At 36.7% G+C, this 12,866-nt stretch overlaps 1 protein-coding gene and 1 long non-coding RNA gene across 3 annotated transcripts in view; one reads left to right on the top strand and one right to left on the bottom strand.

Annotated features, from left to right (window-relative positions):
- Positions 1-12,866, top strand: part of kcnh5a (potassium voltage-gated channel, subfamily H (eag-related), member 5a) — a 76,989-nt gene that overhangs the window by 42,975 nt on the left and 21,148 nt on the right. For both annotated transcript variants that reach the window (XM_046836168.1, XM_046836167.1), the window contains 3 exons: positions 5,325-5,524; positions 7,550-7,799; positions 9,201-9,397. In XM_046836168.1, coding sequence (XP_046692124.1) covers positions 5,325-5,524; positions 7,550-7,799; positions 9,201-9,397 — 647 coding nt within the window. The remainder of the gene's footprint in view (positions 1-5,324; positions 5,525-7,549; positions 7,800-9,200; positions 9,398-12,866) is intronic.
- LOC124376948 lies at positions 5,471-6,453 on the bottom strand. The gene is made up of 3 exons (XR_006924030.1): positions 6,376-6,453; positions 5,964-6,177; positions 5,471-5,574 (listed from the first exon to the last, which is right to left on the bottom strand). It is a non-coding gene; the product is annotated as an uncharacterized LOC124376948 (long non-coding RNA).

Raw genomic sequence — 12,866 nt, 5'->3', positions numbered from 1 at the left:
CGGTGACAGTTGCACGTCTTCAGTGTTGGCTTATTCGGGGATGCAGGTTGATTTTCTGAGGAGTTTAGGAAGTTTATTAAAATCACCTGCATGCAAAGTTGTCAGATGTTTCTTGAGTAGTAGTGTTATAGGCGAGGTTTCTCAACAGTACTAGACTGACAACTTTAAACTGAATTATTTGGCTATAAGCCAGAAAAAAAGAGAAAATGAAAATGGGGACAAAAGAAGCACATTTATTTTTTTTTGCTGTCGGATTCAATATCGCAATAATATTACATTACAAGGGAAGATCTTTTGTTACCTAAAAGCAGAGTGCTGCTCCAGCAATCTAATTTGATTGCAATGTGAATTATAGTTTAGCATAAGGCAGTTAATAAGGTCACAATAAGGCCATAGAGCTACACAATACTTAATATAAAAAGCTTTCATTTAAATAATGTGTACATTTATTATTTCAGTCAATGTAGATGTTAAGTGCTACGTTTATACATTTGATCATTACAGCCAAATGTATTTGCTTATTATTTTTATTATTACTTTTTATTTTTACTATTTATAGAACGCTAAATGATTGAATTATTAGCCTTTATAGTTATATAAACTTCTGAAATATACATATTTAATAAACTGAAATATGGTTCTCGTTTGCACAAATCTGTTGACTTACAAACGAGAAGAGGCCAAACAATCAAATAGTAAATGCCAGGATTAATATTAGAATTTCGACTTTATTATATTTTGAAGACAAACTGTCAATTACTGTACGGTGGATCACTAGATGTATTATATTTACTATATTTCATACTTTCTCACTTTGAAAGATTTTCACGATATCATGTTATCATGAGATGACAGGCAATAGAAAGCAAACAATGTTGGTCATTCATTTATTCATTCATCTTTAGTAACTGGACTGAACCACAGTTAAATGCTTTATACCTAGAAGCAATTTAGGGTTGCAGATCCACCTGCGGTAATGTTTTTGAGAGATGGGAGGAAACTGGAGAACCTGGAGGAAACCCACAGGGACAAAAAACAGGAATCCAGATTTAAATCACTGACTCTTGCACTGTGAGGCATAAATACTACCTGCTGCATTTGTTGCATTTGACCATAAAATGATCATCATTCACAGTAATCATTATGTAATTTCATTATTAAATCTGTAGATTTCAGTAAAGAGCAAACAACAAATAAAATAGTGTTCCCAGTGTTTGTTTAATTTGGCACCCATTTCCTACATCCCAGTTCCCTGGTTTGAGAACTTATAATAAACCGGTGCACAGCTGGTTGTAGAGTAATTGAGATGCTCCAGTTGGTATTAGATATTTGCTATCTGTACACTGGTGTGATTCGGAGTGTGTATTTGTGCCAATCCAGCAGGCTTTCTCAGTTAGAGCCATACTTAGAGCCATACTCAGCAAAATGCTCTATCTGTATTCTGCCTCTGTAAAACCCTCTGGCTCTTCAACACGCTTCTCGGCAGTGAGGGTTTTCTGAGAAATCACTTATAAAATGACCTCTGGGCTTAGGCATTTTAATGTTCAAGATTTTATTAAAAAAGTTTGCTGAAGAGAATAGCAAAACAGGAGCCCTAGATGTTGGCCATAAAAGAGCATGCATATTGCACAGTATGGCTCTTTATATGTATCATCCATACCTAGGTGATATCTTAATTTCATCCTAATCTAGTTATTATGCTTTGGGGTGGATGTGAATGTGTTTAGGAGCAATGAAGAGCTTTGAAGGTTCTACAAGTGTGCGTGTTTCTCTATGTATCTGTCTCAGGACTGTGAACAAGCCTGCAGCACATGTGCCCGAGTGGTGACTCAGCCTGCTGAATATTACATTGGAACTTGGTTATTAAACAGGGAAATATTATAAGATCTCCACTTGTGGGCATACTGTCGTTACAAGACGACCATGAAACTTTTATACACAGATTCTGGTAAATCCAAAATGTACCTTTAGGGCTATCATAAAGCATGTGTTCAAAGCTGAGAGTGAAATGTTAAAGTCTGTTGATATTGCGAACAATTTTTTCTTCAGGCTGTTCATTTTAACAGAGAAAAGTTGATCCTGACATCAGATCTTCTCTCTCACTTTTTCTGCCCCACTTTCTCTATGGGTTCATCCAGTGGCAGTCCGTGCATTTGGTACCTGGGCCTTCAGTGTGGACTTACCCGACTTAACTCACCTCTTAATACAACCACTATCATGTTGTATTTATAGAAACCATCAATACAATACAAAAACGCAATATAACACTTGGCATTACAGAGAGAGAGAGACATTTCACATATGGAGGGTGAATACCATTTTACTTAAGCAAGCTCCAAACCTCTACACTACAACTGCAGCTGTGCCACCTACATCATCTGGAGCAGTTCAGAACAAATATTTGTCTAATAACATGACAAAAACAATTTTTTTTTAATAAAATACAATCCACTCACCAGAGATGCATACTCATAATTTACACCGCTCCTCAGAGGATGTAATCCAGTGGTCCCGCTCATATTCACTGGTCTGGAAGTGGAGAACAAACAAGACAAGCTAGCTAGCTTCAGGGTTGGCCGAAATCTCCTCACAATGTCTAGCGTTTCTTGAAAATTGATTTTTAAGTATGTCCGAGACCAAATCAATTTCTTTTCCTCTGTAGGCATAAAAAAAAGTCTAACTCAGATATATCAATGTGTGCAGCACCCTACAGACGTGTTCTGCCAGCCGAACATTGCTGTAACAGTTTCCATCTGACCAACCAATCAGAGGACGGAAAAATACTAACACTATCCTGGACCAGCTAGCTGGCGCTGTGAGGCTAATATGAAATCTGATTGGTTAAAGAAACAGACCCATTCATAATATTCTCTGTGGTAAAAGGGCCAGCAGTTCAGACTTAGAAGGCCCAGAGCAGATTAGATTGACATGGCAGCACAGAGAGGCTGAAATCTAATTGGACAAAAAATCTAACATCCACATACATGTACTGGAAGCAGTACAGCCAAGAGAAACGCCACGAAATTAAGAGAATAACTGTTGGGAATAAATGAATACAATTTCATAGAAAAATATTAGAATTTAGGTTGTAAATGTAGGTCAGTCCTTCTGATATTGTTTAGGGCAGCAGAGAAAGCTTTGCTGGCACTGAACGTTTGCCACTGGGTTTATCTAGGGTCCTTGGAACAGTTGCAAAGTGTTTCGACATTAGAACCATTAATCTTTTTGTCATTGTCTAAAGAAAACGTTCTAATAATGATATTATTGCATACTATTTGTTTAACACTTCTACTCTGTGTCCTTTTCTAGGTCTGAGGAAAAATGCTTCTGACTATGTTTGTATGACCTTGACCTTGTATGTTAGTGGTATCAATTAACACTAATCTGTGGATGATCCCTGCATAATTATTTATCTTATCAGACCTGTATTTGCACTGGGCCCTGAAGAGATTTTCTCTTGAGTAGAAATCTACTTGGCTTAGTGCAGTTGAGTGTCTGTGGGGTTTTTTTTCTGCTGATGGCCCTCTAATGCCTGCTTCATATTGCCTAGACTAATATAAAAATAACAGCTTCTGTTCACCATAAAGAGTGAATAATTGGTTCAGTGCTGATCTTCAGTTGTTAACTGACAAAGTCTTGCCTAATTTATATGCTGCAATAAAACAAAAGCTGTTACTCTCATTCAGTCTGCACTACCATGTGAACTGACAGTGGTTTAGTGTTCTTATACAGCAAACACCAATAACTCTTAATTAAACTCATGCTAAACTAAGGCTGAGCTAATGAGGATACATTTTCTATGGTGCATTACTATGCATTATTCAGAAAAACTGCTACCTACAAAGCTTTAAAAACAAGCTAGAGGGTTTGGCAATATTCAGAAATGTGAAGCAATTAGTCTTAGACAGGCAAACTAAACAAAGTTAATTTAGTAAACATGGACCAGGCGACAGTCACGATATTAGGAGGCCAATAACATAAACTACCTTTACTATGTGAAATTCTAACAGAATGTAGCAGTAGTGTTGCCACCAGGGCCAAACCTTCAAGATCCCTGGTTTAATCCTGAGTTTTTTCTGTGCATGTTCTCTGTGTGTCCTCTGGGTTCTCTGGTGTCTTCCCACCTCCCAAAAAACATCAGTGGATTGGATAAGTGTGTGTGTGTGTGTGTGTGTGTGTGTGTGTGTGTGTGTGTGTGTGTGTGTGTGTGCTGCATTGTGATGGACTGGTCATACATCTATAATGTATTCCCATCTTATGCCCAGTAGTTCTCAGATAGGCTCCAGAAAGGAAGTAGAAAGGAAAATGATTCTACTTCTAGTTTAACTCCTTGCTTGAATCCAAAGGATTCAACTTGCACTATACTATTCTGGTCTTCAGTATCCTGCTGTTATTTTATTTCTAACTGAAGAGAAGCAAGTCGGTAACAGAGGTAGACTGTAATCAGATTTACCACCCAATGTACTGTCAATTTTGTTCCTTTCTTTTTTGGTGTATAGACACATTTGTGTCTTTTTATATTTATCTCCTCTGTGACTAAACTCTTTCTTTTGCACCAGTAAACATACTGGTAATAACACAAGCACAGAGCTTAGGAACTATTTTGGTCTGGGTATGTTCCCATGGAAACATCATTAGGATCGCTACAAGTTAGACACTGCAGATTTCACATACACGCTGACAGCATACTGTTTTAGTGATAGTTACTTATTTATACAATTGGGTATACATTCACGAAAAATAACACATGGATTAATAGAAAAATATCTTTGGATTAAATACATTGATATACTATGATGATACACCAGCATATAAGCTGTTTGTCTCGTATGATTGCATGACATTGTTAGTTATAGTTAAGACATAATAAAAACAAAACAAATATTTAGTCACAGTTTAGACTGTTACTGCAGAAAACACTATGTATTCTAATGACAAAAGTAAAACAAGATAACATCAAGTTTACTCTTCTTACTAAATCACAAAAATATCATTTTAAGCAAATTTAAGCAGTCATAAAATACGGCCTGAAATATCATAGCTTGTTTTTTCGTTGACTGAATTTTAGCTGTCAATTTAGAACAGGAAAATCTCACTAAATAACAATGAACAAACTATGAAGCTTTTTTAAAAGATCATCCCCACACCCTTATGCTGTATAATTAAAACATTTTTCACATTGCCCCTCATAACTTTAATGTAAAGTTCTATGATTTAAACCATAAAGGCTCATTTTCTTCATTAGTGTTCATTCTGTAATTTCAAGGTTGAGTGTCTTTTCACTTCCAGCAAATGTATCTTACGTGACCATCTTACTTTTACAGCTCTCCTGTATGCCACCATCTTTGGAAATGTGACCACAATCTTCCAGCAGATGTATACGAATACAAACCGCTACCACGAGATGCTGAACAATGTCCGGGACTTTCTGAAGCTCTATCAGGTGCCCAAAGGCTTGAGTGAAAGAGTAATGGACTACATTGTCTCCACCTGGGCCATGTCAAAAGGCATCGACACAGAGAAGGTCAGAAAGCATCTACCTTTTCCTTTCCAGTGATTCATTTGTATCACATGCTGCAAAAAACATGTTTTTACATTGTTAAAATATGAACCTGTTAAACTAAATGTAATAAAACTTTCAAAAAGCTATTTTTTTCAAGTGCAGTGGGTCACAGTGACCAGCTCCAATTAACACGCAAAAGCAGAACACACAGAGGTGGCACGCTCACAAATACTCATGTTTTGAAAGACTCTGGTGAAGATTTTAGTACTGACTACACTTTTTCACTTAAGTAAAAGTAAAGAGGTTTTGGCTCTGACATGTACTTAAGTAGAAAGTAGACATTACTACTACCTGTTTTAGTGTCACCCTGGCAACTGGACTTCACATCATATTAATATATTAAGACAAGCATATTTCAAGTTTCATGTTGTTATTTAATATATCCAGGATGAATACCCACCAAATAGAACACAAGCAGAGAAAAGATGATGATGATGATCAGGTGATCAGGAATGTTTCTGTTCTCAGTCATGTTTACATTGCTGACTCCCTCTGTCTCATCTTATAATGCTTCTTGTTGCATTCTGCCTGGCTCGTTGTTAGCTTTGTAGGTTAGCGTACGTCTGTGGTGCATGAGATCCAGTTAATGATGCACCAGTGGTAGGTTGAACAAGCTGCGCAATGACAAGAAATCAATTGATGGGCCAAAATTACAATTTTCAGCACAACACACTTTTATTCACAGCATTCTTTCTTTACTCAGATAAAAAAAGAAATTACACCGAGATTTTTTTAAATCAGTAAACATTTGTTTTACTGACGTGCCAAGTCTGAAATCAGGACCAAAATCTGCCATGATGCAATAAATTTACCTTCTGGGGGTCGACAAACGTGCCGGCGAAAACAAATATTGTTATCGGTATGAAACTTAGAAGAGGTACAGTTTCTCCGGTATCACCTCATTAACCGTCCGTGCGGAAACATAGTAAAGGTTGAGTTTAATGTTTTGATGAGTTGCGTAATTTAAAACACAATAATTACATCATTTACAAGAATATTTTGTCTTCATGCGTTATATAGAATTTTTTTTTTTACTAATAATAAACATACATTTACATAAAGCATCAATATTTGTCCATGCCCATGTTAATTAGAATATTAAAAACTTGAAAAGTATTTATTTGAGATACATTTACAATAGATACAAATGTGTAATTAAGTTGTGACTAATTGTTGGTTAACTCATGACAATCATGCAATTAATCACGATTAAATATTTTTATTTGACAGCACTAATATTAATAGGATGTGAGGTCGAGTTACCAGCGTGACACTAAAACAGGTAGTAGCAATAGCTACATTTTACTTAAATACATGTCAGAGCCCAAACTTCTTTACTTTAACTCAAGTAAAAAAGTATAGTCAGTACTTTAGCTTTTACTAGAGTATTTAAAAAGATGAGCATCTGTACTTCTACTTAAGTGAAGGATGTGTGTACTTTTGCTACCTTTGTTGTTCAGTTGCTTATCAATGTTCTTAGCAGAAATACTGGAATTTTTTCTTTACCGTTTTTACATTGTTAATCTATTAAGACAAAAAATAAATAAATAAAAGAAAAACCTTTTAATTGACAGTTGATTTAATTATTGCTCCATACTGCACCAAAATGAAATATTTATGTCTACTAAGAAACTCCACGTTATTTACAAGATACCAACAGGAGCTGAACAGTTTTCATTGTTTTTCTACAAAAAGCTAAATCCCTGACCACCAGTGCAGCACTTGTTCTGTACATAAATTTTGTACCCACTGATACACGGCTACATTACACTGCACTTTCTCTGACTTGTGTATATTATTGGCGCGACTCTTGCTGAATTGTCTCTTTCTGAAATTTTATTGCTGCCATCAAATTGCTTTGAATCAGCACGAGTCTACACTTCACTCATTACACAGTGTTGATTCACTGTCTCATCCATCTGGATTTACACACATCACTTCACACTGCACTCTGCCATGACACTCACACCCTGTTTTTTCTCCTAGGTGCTGTCTATATGCCCGAAAGACATGCGGGCGGACATTTGCGTTCACCTAAATCGGCAGGTGTTTAATGAGCATCCTGCCTTCCGACTAGCAAGTGACGGCTGTCTGCGCTCTTTGGCTGTGGAGTTCCAGACCACACATTGCGCCGGAGACCTCATCTTCCACGCTGGAGAGAGTGTTGACACGCTATGCTTTGTGGTGTCTGGCTCGCTTGAGGTCATTCAGGATGATGAGGTTATTGCCATTCTCGGTAAGACAGGTTGCTCTTGCAGCTTTTTGTCTGAAAAATGATTTGACAAGTGTTTAGTGACTGTCACTGCAGTCAGTATACACACTGGAGAGTTTTCGCAAGAGAAAGTCTTAGAAGAAAGCTCGCCTCTGGCTCAGAATACTGATTAATTAAGCTGTAGCAGCATATGAAAATCTTTTTAGGAAACTTTTTTAGTGTAATTTCCTTGAATCCTACTGAATTAGAGAATTTCTGTTTGCATATATTATATTCATGGAAGAACAGCTATACATAATTTCTCATAAGGTTCAGTAGAGTGCAGAAACATTTGAACAAATCTGTACTTTTTATAACCAGGCATGTTTCCTTTTGTTGCTGTGAGAAAGTTATTGGAACTGTCTTTTCTTGTTTCAGTCAATAACTTTTTGATGCATAGCCCTTGCTTGCTTTAAGGTTACCTTCCAAGACAAGTAAAAAAAAAAAAGCGGACCATAGTGAATTATGCATATGGTTAGTTTCACTGCATTCCGTGCATAATTATTCCGCATAATTGATCTGTAGACACCTGTGCTCTAGCCATTGCAGATTTCCACTAGCCAGGATTGTGCACAATTGTATTTTTCTCTGTAGACATAGAAACAGAAATATAGAAAAAAATGAAAGATGCAAACTGATATCACTCGCTTAATTACAAATATTTGTTATGTCATTGCTTGTGTTTGAATTTCCTATACATCTAATGCGGTATTGAGATTTTTCTTACATTATTTGTAGCAATCGAACAAGGATGATTAGGTTTCAAGTCGTAAAAGGAGCATGGGGAGGTTTGGTCAAGCTCTAAACAAAAAGAAAAGAACAATTCCAACTGTGGAAATGTGTCTGTATCCACCAAACATACACACATTTATTTTCAAAAGCAATATTTCTTACATCCTCTAATAAAGTAAGCTTTACTCTATAATGATTATATCCTCTTGCTATAAAAATATAATGTGCCCTGCGTTGACTCTCCTATTTTTATCGAATGACATCACATTAGGTGTGATTGGGTGCTGCAGAAAGGAACTTAAAGTCTCATTGTTTTAATGGGGAAGCAGCTCAGATGCTCTCCTGCCTTAATGATTATGAAATGAAATAAAATGAGAATGCTGTGTTAAATAACGCCCGCGGCACTTACTTGAACTCACCACTCAGGACCTGCTGAGCTCCTAATGACGCCACTTGTCAAAAGACAGCAATGTACATTGGAGGAAACTAGATTAAGCCCAAACGAAATTCAGTTTTAGACTTTAGACCAAGGCTTTTTATACAAACTGTGTGGTGAAAGTAAAATGTTTGATTGACATAGCTTTACATGCATTGACATTACAAGAGTAAATATAGTCAGCACAAGTGATATGCAAATTTGGCATTTTTTCACAGGTAAGGGCGATGTGTTTGGTGATGTGTTCTGGAAAGAGACCACTCTTGCACATGCATGCGCCAACGTACGGGCACTGACTTACTGTGACCTGCATGTGATCAAGAGAGAAGCGCTGCTCAAGGTGCTGGAATTCTACACAGCGTTCGCCAACTCTTTCTCACGTAACCTCATCCTTACCTGCAACCTCCGGAAGCGGGTAAGAGCCACACATACATACATATAATAATAAATAGTCCCTATGTAGATATGCTACAGTATATGGACAAAATTACTGGGACACCTGACTTTTTCAGCCATACATGGATGTTTGGATATGGTAGCATTACATTTTTCCTTCACTTGACCTGAGACACAAACCTGTTCCAGCATGACAATGCTCCATTGCACAAAGCGAGCTCCATGAACATATGACTTAAATGGGTTAAAATGTACGTTTTGAGTGGCTCGAAATAGAGCTTTGATCTTAACCCTATTAAACACCTTTGGGCTACACACCAGGCCTCCTCACCCTCACATCAGGGAAGGGATGTACATGGGATGTTTAAAAAAAACCCACATAAAATGTCATAGTCTGAATTTGGTATGCATTTTGTCTTTACCTGAATTTAAGCGTTTGGCATTAAGCCTCATGTTATTTTTGGTTAAGTGATAGGGCAGAGTATTCAGGCCTAGCTATGGCTTTAAAACTTGGCCTCATGCTGGTTAAGCACATGAATTGTTAATTCAGTCTGACAGCCTGCATGTTGTGCTGAACAGTTTGGCTTCAGAAATTAATGTAATTTGCTCATGCCATTCTAAATAGTATTATTTTATAAATTTTTTTTGGTAGTGAAAATAAAAAGGTAAAATGTACTAAAGTATCTCATGCCTAAACAGTCAAATGTACTATTTGGCCAAAAAGATATGGGCACCCAAGCATCATAGACATATGCACACAAAGCTAATGCACGGATATATATAATGTCTTTGAATGGTGTAGATTTTCAATTTACTTAACTGGAACTAAGAGGTCGGTATGCATAAGGAAACATGGTTTGCCAAGTTTAAAGTGAAAGAACTTGAGTGTCTAGCTCAAAGCCTCGATCTCACCCGCACTGAACACCTTTGTGATAAACTGCAATGTTGACTGCACTCCGGGGCTGTCATCAGTGCCTGACCTCACTAATGCTTGTGTCTGAATGAACACAAATGCTCATAGCCCTACTCCAAAATCTACTAAACCTTCCCAAATGAGTGGTGATTATTGTAATATTACAAAGGGAATAAAGCTATAATCTATTAAATGTTCAACATTCATAATATAGGTGATCTTATTCTGGTGTCAAATTTGTAAGGATATTCTGACATCATACGGTAAAGATTCTTTTGTTTTTCTCATATATAGGTTTTCATATCCTGCTATTGTTTTCTCAAGAGCAATGTCCCGAAAGAATTAATAAGAGCATATTTACTACATATTTACGTGCAGCCTTTCAAGTTGTAAGAAGATGATCTGTCACTGTGCTTTCGTGACGTTTATAATGCTGATATGAAACTGCCATGAGAGATCTTTGTGGCTAGTTGTTCTATCTTTTTTTATTTGCAATTCTCACTGCCTAATGTATAAAATAGTAGGAGTGATGTATTCTTGTGTGTATTGAAATTTAGAAGTGTTTGGAAAAACATTCTGAAGGACATTGAGTAAGGCGTAACAGTCATGTGGCTCTATTTAAAGGAGGTTTATGTTGTGCATGTGTCTATGCCTTAGATTTTAATGCTGCATGTGGTTTTGCCAGAGTGACACAGCCAGCGTTCCTCCACTCTGTGCACTAATAGCCGGGCGGCTCGGCTGATGAGCTGGCTTTACTAAGAAGAAATACCCCCCTACAGAGCGCATCCTGAATAAAGCATGAGTCTGATTATTGGGAAGGACACACAAACACTAAACCACAAACACAGTCTTATCATTACCCTCTGGATGCACACTATTAAAACAAACAAACATTATCTACACGGCACATGATTACCCAGAAGAGCCTTATTTCTCATATATAATACATATTATACATACAGTATCCCAAACAATATGGTCAAGCATAATTGTCTGCAGTAATTCAGTCTCACATGGACAAATATAATACCATAAGTTCTTTATGCCACTTATCTAAAAGCCTTCTCTTTGACTCTGCCATGGCGAAGCAGCTTTTATCTAAGAACTGTCATTCAAAACCTCTCACCATGCACCGGTTGCTCTGGTCAGTGGCTTTCTGCATCACCCTGTATGGTGTGAGTCTTTTTATCACTCCTCAAGGTGTCCTCTCTGTGAGAGAAAGGCTCAGTGAAAGCTTACGGAATATCTCTGCAACGAAAGGTTAGCTGTGAAAAGAGCTCCTAAACTTTAACCTTTAATTGCGTATTGATTTTTAGGTAGTCCGGTTCCTTTTATGGAAAACATGACTCCCAAACATTAGACTCACTGGGCTTAAGTAACAGGGTTGGTATCCAAATGCTGGTTTTCAAGTGACAGGGTTGGATCTGGGATTCTAATCAGTTGAAAATGGTTATGCATTGAGTTATTTTTTAGCTCATAAATTGTCTCGCCAAATGATTTATACAAAATACTTCAATGCTAAAATTGTAATGACATATGACAGCTCACAGCAGAAAAAAAGATTTTACAGCATGAAAATGTGTTTAAATTCATCTCCAATTAATTATATGAAATTCTTTTATTTTCTGCAAGTGTAGGCAACAGTGTCATTTTAAAGACTTTCCGAGCAAGTTCTTGAGTGGCACAACAAGAAAAACACACCCTATTGTCAGCAGTTTTATCATGATGTCACAACTATTGCCAGAACTGTATGAAAATCACTGCAGTATATTCCTGCACTTAAGCATTTTCCTCTAAGCATATTCTCTGTTTGGTAGCTTTTACTAGGAATTAGCAGTGACCCATTATGATGGCTAAAAAAAATCCAAGAGACAAAGTTATTTATATTGATTTTTATAGATTTATTTTTAATCTTGTAATCAATTACCCAGTCTGTGTATGGTATACTAATATATATTTCTTATCTTCTCATTTTATCATAAATTAATTAATTATTATTCCTTGAGGCTTAAAAACCTTATTTAAAAATAAGGCGATACTGATTGGCATCTCTTTTGCTTAATTTGCAAAACATCTTCTTGGAACTGTCCCTCTTCCTGCCAATAAACTGAACAACACCGGTTCATCATTCCAACCATTACTGTAAATGAGAAGACAGAGAATTGCTCTTTCAGCAGCAAGTGGAAAGCCTTTGACTTTAGAAATACACATCTGCAGAAGCAGCAAAAGGGAGGATATGTGCTTGCTGTATCATCTATCTTGGACCTGAAGTGTTCTAAAAGAGGCTATGATGGATTTGGCATATAGTAAACTATCCCAATTTTTAAAACCTGTGCATATCTGCAAGTGCCTCGAATATTTGGGTAATACATTTTTGTTCTTATAAATTTCTGGACAGCAGATGATTTATACAGCCTATTTATGTACATGTATGCATGTCTTTTGGAGCACCAGGAACATGTAAAACATGTAATTTAAGAAACGAACATAGAAATGCTTGCCTATTCTGACCCTATGCATTGGGTGCACAAGCAAAATATTATTGAGTTGATCCTTCTACCCACTACTATATACA

The sequence above is a fragment of the Silurus meridionalis genome, chromosome 23, assembly GCF_014805685.1.
Source record: "Silurus meridionalis isolate SWU-2019-XX chromosome 23, ASM1480568v1, whole genome shotgun sequence".
Taxonomy (NCBI): Eukaryota; Metazoa; Chordata; class Actinopteri; order Siluriformes; family Siluridae; genus Silurus; species Silurus meridionalis.
The sequence above is the reverse complement of the archived record's forward strand: the minus strand, read 5'-3'. Positions and strand labels throughout refer to the sequence as shown.